We start from the raw sequence: 26,011 nt of genomic DNA, 5'->3' as shown, positions 1-26,011 counted from the left end.
ATCAATTGGAATTATTGTAATGGGAGCTGCAGATATTTAATGAATAACATTTTCTATGAGATTTCAGTGATTGAGGCTACAGATTGGTTAAAAGACGTGACTGCTGGACATCACTGTGACATGCTGGATTCATGTTAAAAGGTGCTAAAGCTGGCCATACACTATACAATCAGATTGTAAAATCCTACAGGTGGACATGGTGTGATAATACTGAAGGATCGATGTCCAATTCAACAAAACAGTCGAATGCTGTAAAGCTGACCATACACTATACCATCAGATTGTATATTCTCTATGCAATCTTTCTTACACTGGCCATACACAGTGCGATACAATGATTGAAATAGATATAGATACGGCAAGACAAAAAGTTTAATAAAAAAAAAATTAAAACAAACAAAAAAACATTAAAAAATAAAATAAATAAATAACAATAAAATAAATGAAAAAATAAAAATAAAAATCAGAAAGTAACATTAGCCACCTGATCTCTGAAAGGTTTAATGACCAGGGCATATTTTGCTATTCAGCACCGTGCTCCTTTAACTGGCAATCGCTCTGTCATGCAACACTATACCCAAATGAAATTTATCTTTTTTTTTTTTCACACAAACAAAGCTTTCTTTTGGTAGTGTTCGATCACCACTGGGTTTTTTTTATTCAAATGCAAAAATATCAAACATTTTGAAAAACAAAACACGTTTTTCTTAGTTTCTGTTATAAATTTTGCAAATAAATAATCTTTTTTCACAATTTTAGGCCAAAATGTACTTTGCTACATTTCTTTGGTAAAAATAACCCACATTGGTGTATATTATTTATTCAAAGCTATAGAGTCTACAAACTATGGGATATATATTTGGATATTGATCAATCCTGATGTACTGATCTCATTTCTTGAGGCCCGAAAATGCCAGGACAGTAAAAATATCCCCCAAATAACCCATTTTTAGAAAGTAGACAGTCCGAGGTATTTAGTAAGAGGCATGGCGAGTTTTTTGAAGTTGTCATTTTTTTTTCACAATTTTTTGCAAAATGAAGAAATGAAATACAATTTTCTTTTCAGAATTTTTTTTTTTCCATACTGTCACTAGAGCAGTACAGCATCATCATATGACTGGTGTGGCGATGATCAGGGACTTTTTTTTTACACCGTTATTGCTTATAACAAAGATGATCATTGTTATAAGAAATAGTTTTAAGGCTGGGTTCACGCATATGCGAATTGGATGTGGGTTTCCCCGCATCCAATTCGCATAACAGGAGAATGTGACCGGCTCTCAATAGAGCCGGTTCACACAGCTCTGGGGCGGGCGCATTTTAAAAGAGTCTTGTGTGTCTTTGGTTCCAATTCAGGTGCAAATTCAGGGAAATCGGTGAACCCAGCCTGAGTGTCATTAATAGAGTTGCCACCTCATCCCTTTAAACCCGAACACACATTAATTACACAGGTTCTCTAGCTGATTAAGGTGGTAATTAAACTCACTTGGGGCCTTATCTGCATTAAATTAGTCTCAGAACCTGTGTAATTAATGTGTGTTCAGGTTTAAAGGGATGAGGTGGCAACCCTAGTCATTAATAACTTTCATTCATGACAGCTTGCTTACTATTGTGATCTGTGATTGACTACAGCTAATCACATGGTACAGGGTGCCAGGTACCATGTGATAGCTGTGGGCCAATCATAGCATCACAATAGTAAGCAAGCAGTCATGAAAGCAAATCTTCACTGCATCTGAGCACCACAAACCAAAAACACTATTTAATTCATTTGTAATATTCAAAGCAAACTGGCCCATCCATCAATGTCTCTATTTTTTATTTTGTTGGGAAATCGCCTTGAAAAACACCCACTAGCATTTCTGGCCGTAGCCATCTTGAGTAAGGGCAGATGATTTATGTAGCTTTTACTTCCTAGAAATCACCTGCCCTTAGCTCAACAATGCATGCAGGAGGGTGTGCTTGATCTGAGAAAACCCCTCCTCCCCTCCCAATGACTCTTGGGAGGGATGTATGACATCATTTGCCTAGGCAAGAAACCAGGAAGTAACTGAAGAAATGTAAAAAAAAAAAAAAAAAATGTAAAGCAAGTAAATACAATATTCTTTCCTATCTATTTCTTAATGCTAGCAGCATGAGGATTAAAAAGAATCAATGCTAATTGGGAGAGTGAAGTTCCACTTGAATGGAAGCCATTCGCTACCGTTTTGTTTATTTGTAATCGGGTAATCGGGTAATCCGTATTTGTCGGCCAATAACATGCACTTTTTCCCCCTGAAAATAGAGGAAAATTGCGGGTGCGTGTTATACGCCGACAGCTTACCTCGGAGGGGAAGGAGGGGGACGAGTGTCACCGGAAATCACCAAGCCATCATCTCCTCTCCACTCGGCTCTCACTCGGCTCGCACGTCACACACACAGTCCTTCGCCACCAGCATTGGACCAGTGTTCTGTCTATCACAGGAACTGGTCCAATGCCGATGACGGAGGCGGGACTGTGTATGTGACTGCCGACTGAGAGCCGAGGAAACAGATGACGGCTCGGTGATTTCATATGAGATATAGTGAGCTGCATTGAGGAGGCAGATGGGCACAGAACAGGCTGCAGATGGGCACAGAACAGGCTGCAGATGGGCACAGAACAGGCTGCAGATGGGCACACAAAAAAGTTTTGTTTCCTGAACCTTCCCTCTTAAATTGGGTGATATACGCCGGCACATGTTATACGCCGATAAATATGGTACTTTCCTATCTATCTCTTAATGCTAGCAGCATGAGGATTAAAAATAATCAATGCTGATTGGGAGAGTGAAGTTCCACCTGAATGGAAGCCATTCGCTACCGTTTTGTTTATTTATAATCGGGTAATCAATACAATTGGTCATAGCGATCACATGATACCCCAGCCAATCACAGAAGTCGGGCAATGAGCGCCGTGATCCGCTGTGTCCACCGGACAGAGCAGTCACGGAATTCCACCACTGCGTGCCCCAGGGGGCAAACCAGTGCGCATGTGTGCCGCAACGTACCAGTAGGTTAGTAAAAGTACTGTGGGCGGTGGTTATAAGTGTTTTTTAATAATAATAATAATAATAATAAAAATAAATAAAAAAGAAATTAAAAAGTAACATAATAATAATAATATCAACATATACTGAGTCCGCTTTTTTTTTTTGTGAGTTTTTTTTTTATAAATTAGCATTGGTAAAGCTTTTGTGAAGGGGTTTGAGAACATTTAAGTTCAAAGTAGTAGCGTTCCACATTTCCAGGGACACAGAATGTCCCTGGGAATTAAAGCTTGCTTCTATGCATACATGGAAACAGCGGGCAGCACCAATCCCAGGGATAAGCAGAGCGGGGGCACTGCCAGCCCCTCCGTGCCCATATGTTACAGCTAAGATCTGTCAGTGACGCCAGAATGTCAGAGCAACCCCTGATGGTATGCTCGTGTTAGCATGTGTACATGTAAACAGCGAGGGGCAGTGCCAACCCCCCCCCCCACATACAGGGCTCCCTCCTGTACAGGGAGAGGGGGGACTAGCCAGGCACACAATGTAAACACACCGCGGGATATTATTATATATACAGTCATGTGACCCGTCCCCGGACAGGAGGGAGTGCGATTTGTCCTAGAGGTGTCAGGGCCTGTTATCGTCAGCACACTGTGCTCGCTCCCAGCGACGTTATCCTTGTCCCAGAATCCTCTCCTGGATGTGGGAGAGAGAGGACAGCTTCACCAGAGACGAGACAGAGGAAGAGGCACATTAGCGCCCTTATGTCCCTTTCTAATTATAGAAGTCTATTTATAAATGTTATTATAGTGAGTACAAATCAGCCCATTTGTGAAATATGGCGAGTAGTTGTAGCATTCTGGTGGACTTTTGCTATGCTGAAGAATTCATTGGTTCAAAGTAGGTGATGAAAAGTTTTCATTTCCCCCGAAATCAGCAAGAATTTCAACAAAATTTCACCATTTTGGACAAATGCTTTGGAAGCTTTTGTTGTTGGCTGGTAGGGGTACAATGGCTCCTCAGGATTGCAGGAGCTCTTTTCAACCACCCTGGACCTGTTTTTGTGCCAAAAAAGACCCCATTCAGAAAAAAAAGACATAAGGACATAATTGTGCTGTGTAGAATTCAGTAGCAGGTCTCCAAAAAGTTAATTTATGCCGCGTTGGCACAATTATTTAAATTTATTAGATTGTAAGCTCTTATGAGCAGGGCTCCCTTAACCCTGTTGTATTTTATTGTATTGTGATTGCACTCCCTTTATATTGTACAGCGCTGCACAAACTGTTGGTGCTATATACCGTAAATCCTGAATAATAATAATAGTAATAATTGTATCACAACAAGATCAGAGCAGTTTTTACATTTCTATCATTTTCTACAATTTAATTTTTTTTACAGTTTTTACATTTCTGCTATGGACCTTTTTATACAAAAATCATTTTGTCATTTCCTAGGATAACAAAGTAATAACAAAGTAATACACATATCTTTTCAAAAGATTGCAAAAAAAGATTTTTAATCCATAGATTAAAAACAGTAACAATGCTGGAAAAAAAAAACACTTTTTCTACTTTGATAAGTGTTAGTTAAATCGGAGTTCCAGCATGTACAATTTTTTTTTAAGTCAGCAGCTACAAATACTCTAGCTACTAACTTTTAATATAAGGACACTTACCTGTCCAGGGATCCCGTGATGTTGGCACCCCAAGGGTAGTATATAGACACGCTAGGGTAGTAAATAGACAGGCTAGGGTAGTATATAGACAGGATAGGGTAGGATATAAACAGGCTAGGGTAGTAAATAGACAGGCTAGGGTTGTATGTGGACAGGCTGAGCCAGTGTCTGGCCTGCAGTGCTAGCTGATCCAGGAAATGCAGCAAGTGATATGCTGGAGGAGTGAGGAGTGATAACCTGCAAGCAAGGAAGTGCAGGAGGAGGAGAGGAGATTGTATATACTGTGATGTATATAGTAGTCCCAATTTTGCCTGTTAATCACTTGGGCTTCTCATAAGTTTCCTATCCCCCATCCAAGTTAAATTCCCCTCAATAAAACATAAAAAACAAGTTCAAGGACTGCTTTCATGTCTCTGAGTGAGTGACAAGTGTGTGCCTGGCTAGGCAGGGTGACAGACGGACTACTACATCCAACAGCCCCTATAGGGGTACATTGCAAAGAAGAATGGGCAAACAATTCACTCTCTAGATAAGCAAAGCTGGTAGAGACATCCCCAAAAAGACTTGCAGTTGTAATTGCAGTGATAGGAGGTTCTACAAAGTATTGACTCAGGGGGGCTGAATACAAATGTACTCCACACTTTTCATATATTTATTTGTAAAAAATTTGGAAAACCATTTATCATTTTCCTTCCACTTCATAATTATGTGCCACTTTGTGTTGGTCTATCACATAAAATTCCAATAAAATACATTTATGTTTTTTGGTTGTAACATGACAAAATGTGGACAATTTCAAAGGGTATCAATACTTTTTCAAAGCACTGTATATCTAGGACTTGTTCTGTAATTGCTGATGCTGTTTAACCCTCATCCAAACAACTTTCTCAGTAATGCAAAATTGAGAACTCTCATTTCCCTAAAAGTTCAGCCACTTCGCCACTTTGGCCAAATACTCTGGAGTTGTTGGAGGGAATGTGAAATGAAGCTGTTTTTTAAGGCTACAATGGTTCCTCAGGGTTGCAAAAGCTCAATCAACCCTGTTCTTGCGCAAAACAAAAAACCCTCTCTTTTTTCCTTTTAAGAAATAAAAAGCAGAAAAAATAGGGGGAGACAGTACACAAAGATCCCTTTTAGATACCCCTTAAGAAATTCTTCTGTTGAGTCCCGTCAACTCCATCTATCGTCTTAAACGTTTGTTTTTGCCTTCCTCTGGATCACCTGTGGGTATAGGGTCCTGTATATTTAGGTTTTCTATTTATTTAATTTTTCTAATGGTTGAACTAGAACTTAATTTAAACCTAACTTACTACGTAACTTTGTCTTTCCATCTTCTATATTTCTCTTTCAAACCCTCCTCCCCTTTATCACCGTCTCTAGTTGGCATGGAGTTCGGTGCCTCAGCTGTGGCCCCCCAGGCTCTCAGACACAGAAGGGACATGGATGTGGCACTCCGTGTTCCTGTGAGATATCTCAGGCGAGAGTAATGTTTAATCTCTCTAGCATTGGCTCGGCACACAGCTCAGAGCCTACTGTCGTCTCCTTCTCTTAGGACCCAACTAATTACTCTTCCTTTCACGGCATTAACCATTTATTCTTTGCTATCTTCACTTCTTTTCATCTTATATACATTGTTTCCCTCCATCAACACATTCATTTTCTCTCTCCATTTTCTACTTTCTTCCACCATTGTCTTCCTGTCTGTTCTTTATCGTCAATCATCAACACTGGTAACTTTCACCTCTCAGGTTGACCAACACTGTTCCCTTGTCCACCTCCTTCCTTTGTGCCTGTCCCTCATGTATCCCTATAAATCTCCATGCAATGACCTCTTTGGAAGCCCCTTACGAAAGGGTGGAAGATGGAAAGGAAGAGTGCTTGGGTCAGGACTGGGGGAGCCGTTGTCACCACCCCACCGCTGGGTCGCCCATCGACAGGTAGACCGTGGATTTGAGGGCTTTCTGCGCACGCATGGCCTTACGATAGCAGAGAAAAAGAGCATGAGATACAGGTAATAAGGACAAATATGAAGGATCAAACCCTATCTCTCTAGAACACAATAGGTTCTTGCACAGTTTATATTAAAGTTTATAGAAAAGCACTTTTTGAAACATGAATTTGGAGGGGAATATTTGACCAAATGTTGACCTAGAATTCAATTGTCACAGATCAGCTGCCTGCTCTGAACTTTAGCATGACCTTGTACCTGAGCTGAGCCTGGTATATATGGTGTTTTCCTGTGACTCCATATTGTCCCGGGTACCCTTGTGACACCCATGTCTTTGTGCCAGGGACTTGACCCCTGTGTATTTACCATTACTTATGATTTTAGTGGCTGTACCCTGTGAACTCCCCTATGCCTCTAATGTCTTCCAACGAATGTGACCCCTGGGCACTTCTACACCCTTGCCACTCCTGTGCGTCATCCTTGTACCCCTATGCTCTTGGCAACCCCTGTGCCTCCTGTGAATTTGGAGTCACCCAGTGACCTCAGGGCATCAGGTGTTTTCGGGTGACCCAAGAGCATTCAGTGTCATCCATTGACCCCAGAGCATCCTGTGTCACACATTGACCCCTCTGTATTCCCATATTCTCAAGTTCCTGATTGCCTCACCCCCTGTTCCCAGCTTCAGCATATATCTTAGTACACTTATTTGTTGCCCGCTCTGATCTTTAGCCTGTCCCTGAACTGGTCCGTTGACTTTGTACTTTGCCCTAATTTTCTTGCTATTCAACTGCAATCTGCATGGGTGTGTCCAAGGGCCACAACCTGGGAGCTGTCATGGAGCAAAATCCATAATTCCTTGTGGGGTGTGCTGGTGAATGCCAAGAGGCTCCCTAGACTCTGTGCCTTGGCCATTTTTAGGGCTCACTCCTCCTCCAATCATGCAAATGGCACAGAGGTTCCACAATTCCTTTCACCCATGACACCACTAGTCTCATATTTTCCAACCTGACTTAAAGTGCTTGTAAACTCATAAGCCCATGAAGTGACTGGCCTCAGGTGATACACAGAGATGAAACAAATCCTCCTACACCTGTACCTGTTTATCTGAAGTCTTCTCTTCTCTACATCCGTTCAAAGTCCAGAATTTATACAGCTTGCCTGAGCAGCCAGAAAAGGGGGGCAACAAGCTTAAGTTACACTCTGCAGGGCCCAGTGAGAAGAGCTCTGAGAGCTGATTTGAAGAAAGAGACACAACCCCCCTCACACAACACACAGGAACAGAGCTGAGGCTGTCAATCACAGGTTGTGTGCTGGAGGTCCCTCCTCTGTCACCATTTTTCTCTTGGTGTCAGGAAAACTTGTCAGAAGTGATTTATGCTGATAGCAGAGGAAGGAAGCAGCAGACAGTAATGCACTTTGTGCTTTGGATTGAGACAAATACACACACTATAGAGGGATATGCTTTGTTTATGTTTCATGTCTGAGGTTTACAACCACTTTAATGCCGCGTACACGCGGTCAGAATTTCTGACAACAAATGTTCGATGTGACCTTGTTGTCGGAAATTCCGACCGTGTGTATGCTCCATTGGACATTTGCTGTCGGAATTTCCGACAACAACTGTTTGAGAGCAGGTTCTCAAATTTTCCGACAACAAGACTTGTTGTCGTAAATTGCGAGCGTGTTTACACAATTCCGACACCCAAAAGTCCACACATGCTCGGAATCAAGCAGAAGAGCCGCACTGGCTATTGAACTTAATTTTCCTCGGCTCGTCATACATTGTTGTACGCCACTGCGTTCTTGACATTCGGACTTTCCAAAAACATTTGTGCGACCGTGTGTATGCAAGATAAGTTTGAGCCAACATCCGTCGGAAAAAAATCCACAGTTTGGTTGTCGGAAATTACGATCGTCTGTATGCAGGATAAGAGTGCTGAAAATTGGTCATGTTTTCTAGATCTCTTTACAGGGTTCTCAACGCCTTCTTAGAGGAGAGTGTGGAGATTTCAAACTTGCTTTGAATGGCCATACCTTGCCATTTTACTGGTTGGAGCCTTCTGTTTAAATGATTCCAACCATGGAACCTACAGATGGTACTTCCATTCTTATCCCAGGGAGAATTTTTGTGTAAGGATACAATTCTGAAGGGGTCTTCATTTAAATGGTTTCTTTCCCCACGTGCCAGTGAGACATCTTCGGACCTGTCTCTTTATCTGTCCTCTTTTCAACACTAGAAAGGGGAACCTGTTAAAATTTGCCAAACGTGGTATATAAATCAAGTGATGATCTTACCAAGTTGAGATCAAAGGTCCTGAGGAAGTGGGATATGCATTGACCTATATCTAATGTTATGGAGGGAGCCTCAAGTCCCCACAAAATCTATCTGGATATGTAATGATTTTATACATTATGGGTTTTTAATGTATATTTATAAAGATGTATAATTACTTTTAAATGATGTCTATGTTTCATGTGTACCATTGGAGATATATTTAAAGTTCCTCGCTGGGTTTTAGTCAAGGATGCTCCTCACAAATTTACTTGCCAGGAGTAGTTACCTTAGTCAATTGTTAGAGATCCATTGATTTCTCCCTAAGCTTGACCTTGTTGTACTTTTCTCTTCTACCACTAGGTGGCCAGGCACTTGGAGGTACTAGATATGAGAAGTATAACTCAAGGTCGGGTTATGGGTATATGGGGTATCTCAGCCAATGGGCAGGGGTTTTCTTGAATCCCTTGACCTGCTGGGAGAGCCTATATATTCGGGTAGAGTCAGGTGATCTAGGTTCTGTGCCACCTGGACGGCTGTCTGGGTGGACGTGTGTCGTACACCCCGGGTTGCTAGGCCAGAGATTGGGCCTATCCCGGGGGCATCTGGCTGCCAGGCTGTGTGAGGGCCTATCCAGAAGTAAGAGGGCAGCGCAGGGTTGGCATTGCGGCTTGAAGCCCAACCAGAAGTGATGTGCCGGTTGGAGAACCTGTCGTGGTCGGAGGTAGAAGGGAAGCTGTCACCACTAAGGGACCAATCGGCTTTACCAGGGACCACATTGAGTAACCGAAACAAGTTCTGGAGCAGCATTCTCACCGAACGACCAAAATGGAGAATCTGGAAACTTCAGGCAGTGATCAAGTCAGGGACCCAACCAGTGGTGGTGATGCTTGCAGAGCAGCTTTGTGAGTCAAACCAGGGACCGAACCGGTTAGGTTAGCAGGGGTGAAGCTTGAGAAGTATCTAGAGTGCCAAGCTAGGGACCCAGCAGGGAAGCAGGGGTGACGCTTGAGGGAGATACCACCGCAAAGCTTTGAGGGGCTCCAGGGATTCAGAGTCAGTGAATCAGAGGGTCCAGTGAGAGACCAGGAGCTCAAGGGGCTGAAATACTACAAGTAGAAGTTGTAGTGAAGCTGAGAGGACTGTTACGATTTGTGTTAGGAACTGTTAAAGACTGTTACCATAGAAGACAGCAATCCTGCACGTGCAGATGTGGCGTCTTGCTGGGGCCTTTCCCTGTATGGCTGTCCTCCTATTGAAGTCTCGGAGTCTGCCAATTGAAATTGCAACTGCTTAAGGGTGTCCTGGCCCTAACCCTCTTTCCCTTGTAAAAGAAAGACTGTAAAAGAAATAAACATCTCTTTTGCATTCAAGAAGTGTCTGGTGCCCAATAACTTACACCTTGCACCCACTATGCCTCACAACCCATTACTTACAGAAGCATGTCAGCTATCTTTGGCCTTAGAGGTCCTCATTAAACTGGAAGAGGCTAAAGACTTTGCTACATATATATGGAAAAACCAGTGTGCTGTACTTTATTAGCTCTGCCAATCCCTCCACTGGCTTCCACTCACCCAACGAATAAAATTCAAAGTACTAACAATAATTTACAAAGCCATCCATAACTCTGCCTCCACCTACATCACTAACCTAGTCTCAAAATACCAACCAAGCCGCTCTCTTCGGTCCTCCCAAGACCTCCTACTCTCTAGCTCCCTTGTCACCTCCTCCCATACTCGACCCCAGAATTTCTCCAGAGCTTTGGAATTCCCTACCCCAATCTGTCCAACTGTCCCCTAAGCTATCCATATTTAGACCATACCTGAAAACCCTTCTCTGGTGGGTTTTACTTCCTCTTTATTTCCCTGCAAAGGTAAAGCATAATGGGCTACTATGCATCGCATAGTAGCCCATTATGTGTCACTTACCTGACACCAAAGCCTGCGCTGTTGCCATTGTCCCCACGAGCAGGAAGCTTCCATCTTTGCCCCTCTTCCTTCTGGGGCCGCGAACTCCGGCTCTGTGACTGGCCAGAGTCGCGTGACGTCACTCCCGCACGCGCGCGGGAGCCACCAGTCACGACATGAAGTGGTTGTACCTCCTGAACAGGAAGAATAAGGAGTCTTCATTTTAGCTGATCCCAGCTCATAGATGGGGTGATTAGAACTTTATAATCCAAAGGTCATTAGAAAGAGGTGAGAATCTGTCCATAGACCTTCATGTGGCAGAGACACATATTGCACCGAAGCATTCAGTATCTTTTGGGAAGCTGGACTCATGATTTTTTCACTAATTCTTTGATGAACTTTTCACTTATTTATTCATTTTTGCTCATTTTTCAAAAGTATTGGGACACCTGTCTTTACACGCACATGAACTTTAATGGTATCCCAGTCTTAGGCCCACCCTTTGTAACTATAACAGCTTCTACTCTTCTGGGAAGGCTGTCCACAAGGTTTAGGAGTGTGTCTATGGGAATGTTTGACCATTCTTCCAGAAGAGCATTTGTGAGGTCAGGTACTGATAATGGACGAAAAGGCCTGGCTCGCAGTCTCCACCCTAAATCATCCCAAAGGTGTTCTATCGGGTTGAGGTCAGGACTCTGTGCAGGCCAGTCACATTCCTCCACCCCAAACTTGTTCATCCACACTATATTGCCACAAGTATTGGGCCACCCCTCCAAATCATTTTGTGGAGGGGGGATTATAGAAATCAATAGCTGGCACACGATCGTTCCTCCTTTTTTTTTTTTTTCATTGTGCACTGAAGCAGTTACAACATCTTTGAAATGCTAACGCATTTCGCCCTAAGCCTTCCTCATAGCAGGTGGGGGGATTGTGGTGTGGGGTTGTTTTTCAGAGGTTGGGTTTGGCCCCTTAGTTCCAGGGAAGGGACTTAAGGTGTCAGCATACCAAGACATTTTGGACAATTTCATGCTCCGAACTTTGTGGGAACAGTTTGGGGATGGCCCTTTCCTGTTTCAACATGACTGCGCACCAGTGCACAAAGCAAGGTCCATAAAGACACGAATGAGCAAGTTTGGGGTAGAGGAACTTGTCTGGTCTGCACAGAGTCCTGACCTCAACCTGATAGAACACCTTTGGGATGAATTAGAGCGAAGACTGCAAGCCAGGCCTTCTCATCCACATCAGTGCCTGACCACAAATGTGCTTCTGGAAGAATGGTCAAACATTCCCATAGACACACTCCTAAACCTTGTGGACAACCTTCCCAGAGGAGTTGAAGCTGTTATAGCTACAAAGGGTGGGCCAACTCAATATTGAACCCTACGGACTAAGACTGGGATGCCATTAAAGTTCATGTGCGTGTAAAGGCAGGCGTCCCAGTACTTTTGGTAATATAGTGTAGAGTATATTGATGTGGATAAAGTATTTGATATATTAGTGTCACTGAGTGTGGAGTTGCACAGGACTGAGCGATTGTTTTACTACTTTCAAGATGATCCCTTTGTGTTCCCTGCAAGCTACTTCAGGCGCTTTGACTCGGAAAAAACAAGAACCGCCAGCAAACCCTTAGGCTCTGCTCACAGATGTGTATTTCTGGCACAGTTAAAGTCAATGTAAACTAGAGGGAAATGGCATTTATTTGCTAAAGCACTGTGTATTACAAGAAGTTGTCATTTTTTTTTTACAATAAAATAGCTTTCTCCTGCAGCCTCTTTGCAGTCACATCTGGTCTACATGCACTCCGGCGATGGCTGGATGACATTTCTCAAATAGTTTTTCTGATGGAGACACCAGTCAGTTGTCCAGGTTTCCTGGGGACAGTCCACTATTTTAGAGGCCATCCTCAGATAAAAAGTGTCCCGGTTTTAAATATGGCTTCCCCGCCCCAGAAGCTGCTTAGTGATCTACCTGCCAACACTGCAACAGCTCTCTCATGATTGGCTGCCTGTGCCTGGAGGAGGGAGGGGTGGGTGCATTGGTGTTTTCCATGACACCACCTGGGAATATCACGTGATCTACCCTCCTGGCTTGTGCAGACTTACATACGGGAGGTGAGGAGGTCTCAACTGGTCCAAATATTAGACTAATGTAGGACATTTATTCATTTGTATAGTGGCTATAAATGTTGGCATGATTTTGTGGATGTGGTTATATGTGGGTGAGGGCAGTAGGGTGTCCCTGGATTTCGTTTTGAAAATGTGGTCACCTTCCACAACAGCGGACCAGGCCTGTGCATTGTACATTGGCATGGCCATCTGTAGTCTCCAATGGGAGAGTGTGACAACAAAAGAGAACAATTGGAGACCCTATATGGGGTGAATCAGGAAACGACCACATAATGGCCACAAGGTGAAATTGAGGACCATAGGAAATAAATACATCTTAGTATAAGAGATACAATGTAACAATTCTAGAGAACGCTGGAGGGAATTGGCAAATAAATGGGGATCCCATGGTAACAACGACTACATTGATTTGCTAATTCCCTCCAGCGTTCTCTAGAATTCTTACATTATATCTCTTCTTACTAAGATGTATTTAACTCTTATGATCCCAGCTCCACCTAGTGGTCAGAATGTGGTATTTTTCTGATTCACTCTATAGTCGATATAAATAGAAACAGAGAAAAGTGATGGCAGAAAGAGACAGAGTAGTCCTTCTTGTCTGCCCATTTTTTTACTTATTTTTTTGTTTTGTTCTTTGTTAACTTTTTTGTCTGAGTATAGATCTATGTTTGTCCCAAGCCATCCACTGTTGACTGTCTCACTACCTCTGCTGGTAGTTTATTTGAAGCATTAACTACTCTTTCAGTAAAATAATACTTTCTAAGATTTGTTTTGAACTTCCCTCCAGTTAGTTTGAGGTCATGTCCCCGTGTTCTTGATTTTGGTTTCATTTTGAACCTTAATATTTGAAGAACATTCAACCAGAAGAGAAAATCACCGAAGAACATTAGTCTAGATTTCCATTACCCATGTGCAGTGGCAAGCCCATCCATTAGGGGTGCAGGGGCGCCCCCCCAATCCATCAGTCCGGCCCCTAATCTATATGTAGGGCACCGGACACATACATTTCAATTTTTTCTTTTTTTTTAAGCACATGATTAGAGCGTGAGGCTCTAATTGGCTTCAAAAAAGGGTGGGCCCGGGGCGCAGAGCACTGTGCCCTGAGCCCACCCAGCTGTGAGAAAATAACGAATATTGATTCTCAAGACCCGATTGGCTGAGAGGAGAAGTTATCGTATTGGCTGCAGAGGGAAGGAGGAGGGAAGCCGTCAAGGACGAAGCTGCCGCGAAGCCGGAGGCGCAGGGTGAAGCTGCCGAGGAGACGCAGGAAGGATCCAAATCTGCTAGATAGGGTAAGTGTGGGGCTGGGGGGGGGGGCGATGGACGGGTTTCTTGTTTGCCGCCGCCCCAAAATGTACAGCACCAGTCACCACTGCCTAGGTGTCAGCACAGTGAAGGAAATCTATTCATCAAATGGAGTTCTTGTAGACAATGTTTTTTTTATTATTTATTTCACACTCATTGTTCTCTGATCTGTCCATCCTTTTTCTCTTTTTATGACTGTTTTTCATTTATCTGATCTTTTATGATAGATTTTATCAAATGTGGCATTTTAAGGGGACTGTAAGGAGCACAAATGTACAATCATTCATTTAAAATGGATTATAATAGTGATCTCTAGCAGTCTCATGGTGTGTGTCCCCGGTATATATCAATTAGCATGTTCTCAGCCTTAATCTCTAAACATATCTTATAGCATGCCTGTAGCCTTTGACCATCTGGTGCTGTAATTGTGCCGTCTCTGACCATCTCTCATAGCATGCCTGTAGTTTTAGACTATTTCCCGTTGCTTGTCTGAAATCTCTGACCATCTCTTTTAGCATACCTGTAGTCTTTGACCATTTTACGTTCCCTGTCTGCAGTCTCTAACCATCTCTTGTAGCATGCCTGTAGTCAGGGCCGCCATCAGGGGGGTACAGGCGGTACTCATGTAAGGGGCCCGAGTGTCTCTAGGTGCCAGGGCCCGCTCCCCCTACAGCAGAACATACATTTACTGTACAAAATAAGGTCCATCGGCATTGACCATAGGGTGAGTACATGGATTGAAAACTGGCTACAAGGGCGAGTTCAGAGGGTGGTGATAAATGGGGAGTACTCGGAATGGTCAGGGGTGGGTAGTGGGGTTCCCCAGGGTTTTGTCCTGGGACCAATCCTATTTAATTTGTTCATAAACGACCTGGAGGATGGGATAAACAGTTCAATCCCTCTATTTGCAGACGAAATTAATGGGGTGGGCAACTACATGGCAAATGAGGTTCAATGTAGACAAATGTAAAATAATGCATTTGGGTGGCAAAAATATGAATGCAATCTATACACTGGGGGGAGAACCTCTGGGGGAATCTAGGATGGAAAAGGACCTGGGGGTCCTAGTAGATGATAGGCTCACCAATGGCATGCAATGCCAAGCTGCTGCTAACAAAGCAAACAGAATATTGGCATTAAAAAGGGGATCAACTCCAGAGATAAAACGATAATTCTCCCGCTCTACAAGACTCTGGTCCGGCCGCACCTAGAGTATGCTGTCCAGTTCTGGGCACCAGTCCTCAGGAAGGATGTACTGGAAATGGAGCGAGTACAAAGAAGGGCAACAATGCTAATAAAGGGTCTGTAGGATCTTAGTTATGAGGAAAGGTTGCGAGCACTGAACTTATTCTCTCTGGAGAAGAGACGCTTGAGAGGGGATATGATTTCAATATACAAATACCGTACTGGAGACCCCACAATAGGGATAAAACTTTTTCGCAGAAAGGAGTTTAACATGACTCGTGGGCACTCATTAAAATTAGAAGAAAAGAGGTTTAACCTTAAACTATGTAGAGGGTTCTTTACTGTAAGAGCGGCAAGGATCTCAGCACCATCCATACCTCCAGTCTCCACAATGCATCCCCACCCACGCCCAGCACCATCCATCATTCCAGTCTCCACAACGCATCCCCACCCATGCCCAGCACCATCCATCCCTCCAGTCTCCACAATGCATCGCCACACCCCCGCCCAACACCATCCATCCCTCCAGTCTCCACAACGCATCACCACCCATACCCAGCACCATCCATCCCTCCAGTCTCCACAACGCATCACCACCCATACCCAGCACCATCCATCCCTCCAGTCTCCACAACGCATCACCACCTACGCCCAGCACCATCCATCCCTCCAGTCTCCACAACGCATTGCCACCTACGCCCAGCACCATCCATCCCTCCAGTCTCCACAATGCATCGCCACCCACGCCCAGCACCATCCATCCCTCCAGTCTCTACAACGCATCGCAAAATAAAAAATATAAAGTACAGCGCTGCGTTTAAACTGAAAAAAAGGGGAAAAATAGCAGCCAACACACCTATAGACTAAAGGTAATTATGCATAAAAAATAATAAAAGTGTAGCGCTATAATTCACATCTACAAACGTGTGTATCGCAATACATATGTACATATAAACATAGTGATTGCTAACAAAACATGTATGACCATGATATGGATAATAACAAATAATTAAACCGTGTTAATCACATAGAAAATCTAAAAATTAAAATAAACTATAATAAAGTTTGGTGATCAGATGTGTCAGTGATTAGAAACCAGTGCTGGTTCTATAAAACAAACATCAAACAAAGTAAAATCATAAAATGTAACCGTCCATATTGTGTGAAAAAAATTGTGAAAAGAACATCAGCATAGTTCTATGGGGGGGATGAGTGGCCAGATGGTGGAAAGAAACTCTCAAATTCACAGATGGATGCACCAGATCTGACGGGTAGGTAGAAAGAAGACCACAAGTGTGTGTAGAAAGAAGACCACAAGTGTGTGTAGATTGTACATCAGTGCCAGGGCCAACACCAGAAGTAGAGGAGGCTTACCGGAACTAGTTGACCTGTAATGGCGTACGCCAGACAAGTCAAAAAGGCTTAATAATCACTGGTTTTGAAAGATGTATCTTGTCAGATGTCATCAACACATGGTGGGGAAAGGGGTAACAGCACGGCTTCCTCGCCCATGGATAATCCAGCTTAAGCCAAACTTGTAATACCTGTGTCAGGAGCTTCTGATGGAATATGACATTCTCCAACTAATGGATTGACATTTTCAATGCGGTTGTATTACCCAAAAAATACTCTCATTGAGTATTTGGTTTCAGAATTTCACAGCTAGAAATAACTTGAATCATTCCAGTTGACAGGTGTGTTGTTTCCACAATGCATCGCCACTCACGCCCAGCACCATCCATCCCTCCAGTCTCCACAACGCATCGCCACCCCTCGCCCAGCACCATCCATCCCTCCAATCTCCACAACGCATCACCGCTCACGCCCAGCACCATCCATCCCTCCAGTCTCCACAACGCATCCCCACCCATGCCCAGCACCATCCATCCCTCCAGTCTCCACAATGCATTGCCACCCCTGCCCAGCACCATCTATCCCTCCAATCTCCACAACGCATCGCCGCTCACGCCCAGCACCATCCATCCCTCCAGTCTCCACAACGCATCCCCACCCATGCCCAGCACCATCCATCCCTCCAGTCTCCACAACGCATCCCCACCCATGCCCAGCACCATCCATCCCTCCAGTCTCCACAACGCATCGCCACCCACGCCCAGCACCATCCATCACTCCAGTCTCCACAACGCATCGCCATTCACGCCCAGCACCATCCATCCCTCCAGTCTCCAAAGGTGTAAGAGTGTTAAAATAAAAGTGAGTGCACCAAAGGCCTTGGTGGGATGGCCTGTGGGCAGATTTGGTGGGACGACCAGTGGGCGGGCCCTGGAGAATGTTGGGGGTCGGGCCCCAGGAGGCCCAGGCCTACAGCTGCGTAAGGGGCCCCAAAATTTCTGATAGCTGCCCTACTTGTAGTCTTTGATCATCTCCTGTTGCTTGTCTGCAGCGTCTGACCATCTCTTGTAACATGTCTGAGGTCTTTGACCATCTGGAGCTGCATGTCTGTCATCTCCAACCATCTCTTGTAGCATGCCTGTAGTCTTTGACCATCTCATATTTCATATCTGCCGTCTCCAACCATCTCTTGTAGCATGCTTGTAGTCTTAGACAATCTCCTGTTTCTTGTCTGCAGTCCAACCATTTCCTGTTGCGTATCTGCAGTCTCTGACCATCTCTTGTACCATGCCTGCAGTCCCTGACATCTCATGTTGCTTTCCTGCAGTCTCTCGCTGACCATCTCTTGTTACATGCCTGTAACATTTGACTATTACCTGTTGCATATCCGCAGTCTCTGACCACCTCCTGTAGAATGCCTGTAGCCTTTGACCATCCCTTGTAGGATACCTGTAGTTTCTAACAGTCTCCTGCTACATGTCTGCAGTCTCTGAGCACCTCCTGTAGAATTTGACCATCCCTTGTAGAATACCTGTGGTGTGTAACAGTCTCCTGCTGCATGTCTGTAGTCTCTAATTTCTGTAGCATTTCAGTTATATGAAATATTATGTGAGGTCCTCTGGTGATGCACACCTGAGGCTCCCTATATCAAGAAAGTTGACCACCATATAAAGAGTGTTTATCTAGTGGCCTCCACAGGACCTTCTGAAGGAACATTTTTCACAAGGGCGCTGTGGCTTAGTTGGTTAAAGTGCCTGTCTAGTAAACAGGAGATCCTGAGTTCGAATCTCAGCAGTGCCTGGCGTGTGATTTTTCGCCTTAGGAGTTTTAAATAATATTCTGACCAATCATTGGATGCCCTTGAGGTACAAACTGGAACACACCTCAGCCATAGGGTACCAAAGCATCATGGTAGTTCCTGTGAATTGACCTCCTATCCTACGACCATGGAATATGTGACCTTATTATATAAAATATATCTCAGCCCAAAAAGAATATGTAACAGATTACCAGTCCTTAGATGTAGTGGCCACTATAGTTTTCTTTTTTCCCCCCTTATTCTCATCTATCGTTCCTTCCAGTAACACGCTTCCTGCCCTGGAGTGATAACGCCTTTGTCTGTATAAATGAAGCAGTGTTGTCACACTAGGACACGGGGGGGGGGGGGGGGGGGGTTATTTTACGAAAGTGCACTTAGAAGTGCAGTCGCTGTAGATCAGAGGGGGACATGCAAGGAAAATAAAAAACAGCATTTTAGCTTGCACATGATTGGATGATAAAATCAGCAGAGCTTCCCCTCGTTTCAGATCTACCCCTTTCAGTGCAATTTCAAGTGCACTTTGCACTTGTAGTTTGCACTTGTAGTGCAAAGTGGATTTGCCTTCGTAAATAACCCCCAAAGTGTATTAGGACTACAGACCACCTACCACTCTCCTAATCTATATAACATAGGGGGAGCTGTTCTGTAGTCCTTGGTGATGCTGCCAGTGAGACACTTCCTGCCCTAGGGTGACAACACGTACTGGATTGTACCTAAGGAGCAGTGTTGTCACACTAAGACAGAAAGTGTATTAGGACTACAGAGCATCTACTACTCTTCTCATCTCCATAACATAACACCAGCAATGGGCATAATTCCTGTCACTGGTACCAACAATAGGGCACTACTCATACCTCTGACCCCAACAATGGAATAGTATTCCTCCCACTGACACTTACAGCAGGGCACTTTTCTTCCCACTGATAGCAATGTTTGGACATTATTGCTCCCAATGACACCAATGATGGGCACTATTCCTCCCAATGACACCAATGATGGGGCACTATCCCTCCCACTGACACCAGCGATGGGCACAATTCCTCCCACTGACAAAATGTTTGGGCACTACTCTTTTCCCTGATACGAATAATGGGGCACTATGCCTCCCACTGACACCAATGATGGGGCACTACTCTTCCCATTGACACTAATGATGGGGCACAATTCCTCCCACTACCACCAAAGACGGGGCACTATTCCTCCAACTGACACCAATGATGGGCATTTTCTGCTCCCACTGGCCACAGCTGGCCTCCTTCCTTTACCAGCCCCTTCCTTTTCTGAATTGGACATAGTGATTGGTAACGATCGCTCCTGTGTCCATTCATAACTGGGAATAGTAAACTGTGAAGAATCTGTCTCCCCAATGTTCTTTCTCTGTCTCAAAGGTAAAGGTGACACCTGGTGTTTTATCCAACCCCCCCCCCCCCCCCCAACAGCTTTGTAAAAAAAATGAATGAATTAATTAATGTAAAAAAATCATTTAAGAAATGCAAATAAATAAAAAGAATAGTAAATTTTAATATTGAAAAAAAATTGTAATTTTTTAAAATTTGTGCGTGTGTGTGTCTGTGTGTGTGTCCCTGTCAGGTATTGGGCCCCTGTGATGGCACCCGAAGGCTGCACCTTATGCACATCATGTAGGCCATTTGCTTAGGAACTGGAGTGGCTCTTCTTTTTCTGTATAGCTGTTCTGATCTGCAATGCCTTGTTGCCAGTAACTTTGTGCCACTAGGAAAATTAGGCGGCCGCCTAGGGCACACTGCCGCCTAGGGCGCAGCCACAACCATTTGTTGCTGGGTCAAACCCCCCCCCCCCCAGAGCATCCTACCCAAATACCCAGTCAGCGCCCCTGCTGCAACAGCCGAGCCGCTCAGTCTGTGCAACAATCAGAGCTGTCCTTGACTGTATGGCGGCTGACAGCATCCACCGCTGCCCGCTGTTCTCTATTCTAGGGTTTTTAAGGTCGCTTTAGGGACCCTCGTGTTGGGGGGCTCTGGGAACCCTGATGTAAAGGGGGGTGGCTTTGGGGATCCTAATGAAAGGGGGATCCCGGGTTCCTGATTTAAGGAGGGGGACTCTGAGGGACCCTGACGTAAGGGGAACTTTGGGATCCTAATGTAAGGGGGGACTTTGGGGACCCCATTGAAAGTGGGATAGGGTCTCTGATGTAAGGGCAAACTCTGGGGACCCTGGTGTAAGGGGGGGGGGGGACTCTGGGGACCCTGGTGTAAGGGGGGGGAACTTTGGAGACCCTGATGTAAGGGGGGAACTCTGGAGAACCTGATGTAAGGGGGGGGGACTCTGGGGACCCTGATGTAAGGGGGGGAACTCTTGGGACCCTGGTGTAAGGGGGGGGGGAACTCTGGGGACCCTGATGTAATGGGGGGAACTCTTGGGACCCTGGTGTAAGGGGGGGGGGGACTCTGGGGACCCTGATGTAAGGGGGGAACTCTGGGGACCCTGATGTAAGGGGGGAACTCTTGGGACCCTGGTGTAGGGGGGGGGAACTCTGGGGACCCTGATGTAAGTGGGGAACTCTGGGGACCCTGGCGTAAGGGGGGAACTCTGGGGACCCTGGCGTAAGGGGGGGACTCTGGGGACCCTGATGTAAGGGGGAACTCTGGGGACCCTGATGTAAGGGGGGAACTCTTGGGACCCTGGTGTAGGGGGGGGGGAACTCTGGGGACCCTGATGTAAGTGGGGAACTCTGGGGACCCTGGCGTAAGGGGGGAACTCTGGGGACCCTGGCGTAAGGGGGGAACTCTGGGGACCCTGGCGTAAGGGGAGGACTCTGGGGACCCTGATGTAAGGGGGAACTCTGGGGACCCTGATGTAAGGGGGGAACTCTTGGGACCCTGGCGTAAGGGGGGGACTCTGGGGACCCTGATGTAATGGGGGGAACTCTTGGGACCCTGGTGTAAGGGGGGGAACTCTGGGGACCCTGATGTCGGGGGGGAACTCTGGGGACCCTGATGTCGGGGGGGGAACTCTGGGGACCCTGGTTTAAGGAGAGTAAAAAACAACCTTGTAGTGCGCTTTACCGGTGTGTGTGTTTTTTTTTTTATATGATTTAAGGAGAGGGGACTCTTGGGACCCTGATGTAAGGCGGACATGACTCTGGGGACACTGATAAAAGGAGGGGGGACTCTAGGGACCCTGATGTAAGGGGGTCAGGCCCAGAAAACCCAGGCATAAAGCTGTGAAAAGGGCCCCAAAATGTCTGATAGCTGCCCTGTTCCCCACACACTACACTGACGGTCTGCATACCTCTGCAGGATTGGATACGACAAAGCTGTCATCTGCAAACTTCAGCCAATCCGTGAAGAAGAGATATCCAGCCAATGAGGTGCTGTGCAAGCCAACGCTGTATCTTGGCCTAGGCCGACAATGCCCAGGCCTAGGGCAGCACTTTGCAGGGGGGCAGCACGAAAAGAGTCCCTAAGGCTTGCGCTACACTTTTAGTGTAGCTCCAGTCTGGACTGGGGCGGGAGGCAAATCGGTCTAGCGCCCCCATAAATCAACCGCACTGCTGCTGGTATAATAATACTGGCAGGGCCACCATCAGGGGGGGACAGCCCATACACATGTAGGAGGCTCGGGTGGCGGACCCCAACCAATGAATTATTGTGTGGGCGGGCGACGTTCCACAACTAGGGGGGCTCTGCTTCTAGTTTTGACTGTCCTATCATAACAGCGAACCTCTCACCCGAGTTTTCAGCTGCAGAGAGACAGATGCCATGTCGGGAGGCTAAAAACTGTCAGAAAGTCAGCTGACGGGCTCCATAGCCAAACAGGAAGTAGAAGGAAATACCTGCAAATTAAGGGACTTCACTGCCCCCCCCCCCAAGACCCTCAGAACTAGTGTCTCCACTGGAAAATGTCAGAGCAGGTCTTAAACGGGGTATGGCCTTGACAGGAAGGGGTGGGCCATATTTAAATTAGTGGGTGCACGAGTTTACTCAGGCCCAGGGCAACACAAAACCTAAATACACCACTGGTGCAAGCCGTGCTGCGTGCAACCAGGGCCGGTGCTACCACTAGGCAAACTAGGCAGCCGCCTAGAGCGCCTGGCTACTGGTGTTCCTACTCTCTTCTCTCTGCAGAAAGCAACCAAGTCTCAGCATTAGCAGGCAGCCGCCGCTCCGTTCGCACATAGTGTCAGAGGCGCAGCGGTTGTGGAGGACTGTGTCCCAACTCCCGAATGAATGGAAGCAAACATTCATTGATGGGCACTGGTGGGCTGCATTGATGGGCGCTGGTAGGCTGTATTTGATGGGCGCTTCATTAAAAAGGTGGGGTATACAAGGTCAGGGCAAAGGAGGTGGAGCCGGGGGGGGGCTGGGCGGCAAAATGGGGTTTCACCTAGGGTGTCAAAAATCCTTGGGCGTGGGATTGGGCGTGCAACATCACTTCCTCCCAGCTCCCCAGTCAGTCTCCACACAGTGCTAACATTGGCAAGAAGGTGAGAAAGCATCCCTGCACAGGCTTCATTTGCAGCCTTTATTTTTTTTCTGCGGTGGTGCAAGTAGCGGGTTTTGCCTAGGGCGCAAAATTGTCTAGCACCGGCCTTACTTGGTGTTCATGGTATACAATTGCTGAACCATGTGGATATACAGATGGGCTATAACTGACTCCTCACAGTGTAAATGCCTAACAGAAGCACTATGAAAATCCTGCTGGATCCTGGATGCAGTGGAATTTTTTTTAAGACTCAGATTACCTGTTTGTGGCCACATCCCCCATAAAAACCTTAAAAAGGCTGTTTAGGGCTCTGCGCTGTCCAGCATGAAGGAATGTGGGACTACAGCATTTTGTTGGCCCCTGTACTGTGCAATGAGGGATACATGACCGATGTTCAGTCAATGTTTAGAGTGGGCAGTCTAAGTTCCCCTAAGGAACCCTTATGTATGAGCCAGCTTAATGGTGTCCCCAAAGCCATAAATTATTATTTTATGTTTGTAACTGGAATATGTGCGCAGCCTACAAATCAGTGAGCGTATGCTGGCATCTAGTGACCAATTTCAGGTGCTACAACCAAGTTCTGCTGAAGAACAGCAAAATAAAACCAGAGGGTCCAAGGCTCAGAGATAGTAGAGGAAGAGGAGAACTTAGGGATGAATCCATGTACCGTTCTAAGTTCCACTCTATCCGAGTACAAAAAATAATATTATTGTCTTCTGATCCCAGAGCCTGAAGTTCTGATACTCTCCAGCACGATGGCCACAAAGAAAAATAGTTACCAAGTGAGATTCCACAAGGATGCTGAATCAGATGGGGAAAAAGGCTGTTTGGATAAGGGCTTAAGAGTGATAGAGAGATCAAGTGGGAAAGATTTGTTTTAATGGGTGGGCTTATCTTCTTGACTGTCTTGAAGAATTTGAATATTAAAGGATCTTTGGCCCATCTCTTGTTGTCACAGCAGAGATTGCCACCAGCTGTACCTTTAAATTGCTTAATCCTAATCCTAAATCAAGGCCTGCTTGCAGGAAGTCAAGTAGTTGGGAGGAAGAGGGTACATCAGGATTGGAGTTTTGCAGTTCGCGAAAAATCTAAACTTTTTCCAAACCTCGTCACACGTATTGTTCATTGAAGGCTCCTGTGCTTTGAGCAGAGTTGAAACAACTCTGGAGGAACATCCTAATGATTAAAGCCTCTGTTTTAACATCCTAATGCGAAGGTTCAGTCTGTGAGGATTCTGATGGGTGTGATGCCTCGAGCCAGAAGAAAGGGTATCAGAGGAATATTTACCGGAGGCTGAACACTAAGAAATATTACCCTAGGGAATCATGGGTCTCCCCATGTCCTGGCAGGACTGTTATCACCGTTTATTGTTGATATTGCAAGTTTCGAGGGAATTTGAGGTAGAAGGCTGGAGCAGGCCTAAATTAGATTGCATGCCCAAGGACTTGATAGGGCATCTATTGCTTCTGCCCAATGGTCAGGTAGATGTGAAATAAACCTCTGCAGCTTGATATTGCTTGCTGTAGCAAAAGGATGCAGTTCAGGAAAAGTCCACTGGCCCACAATCCAACTGAATATCTTCAGTTGTAGGGACCATTTGTTGGGATCCAGGAATCCTTGGGATAGGTAATCGGCGTCTGTGTTTAAGTGGGCTGGAAGATAGACTACTCTTAGGTCCTTCAGATTCCCCTCTGCCCAAATGAAGATGGGTTCCACTTCCCTTACTAAGGAACTCTTCTTGGTTCCGCCTTGGTGATGTATGTATGATATTGCAGCTCTATTGTCTATCCGAATCAGAACTGATGTGTCCTTGACCTGAGAAAGCAAATGCTGTTGATGCGAGATAAGCCGCCTGGATATCCAGGATATTTACGATGATGTCTGCTGCATTGAACGCCCATCTCTCTTGAACCAACATCTGGTTGCAATGTGTCTCCTAGCCTATTGCATTGGCATCCGTGGTAACTGTGGTCCAGAAGACAAGTCCTTAATGGACGTGGCTTTACAGGCATCTCCCTGTTTGTCCACTAGTGCAGACCCCTGTGCATCAAACTTGTTTGATGTATGGACTGGGTTAGACGGTTTGTTCCATTGCTTCAGGAATTCTAGCTAAAAGGTGCCTGAGGTATCCAGGTGTCCATGGGACCATCTGGATACAACAAGACAAAAATCCTTATTAAGTTGAGTTAGCTCGAGGCTGTTATGTAGGACCATGTCCTCACTCTCCTTACTTGCTGAATGGTTGCCCGCACTTTCTGAGATGGCAGGGACACCGTCCCTTTTGCGGTGTTGAATAAGAAAAGATGACTCGTTTGATGATTTAACCTCCAAACGTATCTTAATAGTGTGGACCACAGTATCCACCTGTGTTCTACTAGCTGGGTTGGATCTTTAAAAGGAGGATATCGTCTGGTTAATGATGAGAACTGATACCCAGTTCTCATAAAGAAGCTTGGATAGTGATCCGAGCCCTCGTGAAGGCTCTGAGGGAAGTGCAGGGTCCAAAGGGGAGACTCTGGAATTGTAGATGTGCCTGGTTGACCGAAAATCTCAGATACTTCTAACAGTTGTAGTATGGGTGGGTGCAAGTAAGCATCCCCGAATGCCTGGGTACATCTAATTCTGCAGTCCTGGGGAATCAAGTCTGACTTTCCTCCTGTGACGCAGGAAATGGCTTTCTGTTACCTTTCTGCAAAGAGTGATTTACCATCAAAAAAAGGGTATTTATACTAATTTTGTTTTGACACAGTGTCAACTTACCGTAGTTCTGACCACAATACCCATATGGCTATCACAAGTAGTGACGTTGATCTTGCGAAGTAACGAATTGTATCCTTGACTGTCTCACCTGTGAAGTCTGCTGAGAGCCATAATTCGCCCAAAGCCTTGACTATATTTTCCCTAGGAACATTTTGATGAATCACTGTTTCCATGTTTTTGGTCCAT

General features: G+C 45.4%; 1 protein-coding gene across 2 annotated transcripts in view; it reads left to right on the top strand.

Moving 5' to 3' along the window:
- KCNAB3 (potassium voltage-gated channel subfamily A regulatory beta subunit 3) overlaps window positions 1-26,011 on the top strand; it is a 185,285-nt gene that overhangs the window by 10,482 nt on the left and 148,792 nt on the right. Inside the window, exon 1 of one of the 2 annotated variants that reach the window (XM_073622924.1) lies at window positions 6,197-6,697. The exons of the other annotated variant lie outside the window; for it this stretch is intronic. Coding sequence (XP_073479025.1) covers window positions 6,486-6,697 — 212 coding nt within the window. The 5' untranslated portion in view covers window positions 6,197-6,485. Of the gene's footprint in view, window positions 1-6,196; window positions 6,698-26,011 lie in introns of those variants that run through there. 2 annotated transcript variants of the gene reach the window in all.

The sequence above is a fragment of the Aquarana catesbeiana genome, linkage group LG03, assembly GCF_042186555.1.
Source record: "Aquarana catesbeiana isolate 2022-GZ linkage group LG03, ASM4218655v1, whole genome shotgun sequence".
Taxonomy (NCBI): Eukaryota; Metazoa; Chordata; class Amphibia; order Anura; family Ranidae; genus Aquarana; species Aquarana catesbeiana.
Note: the sequence above shows the minus strand (reverse complement) of the source record. Positions and strands in the feature narration are given on the sequence as shown.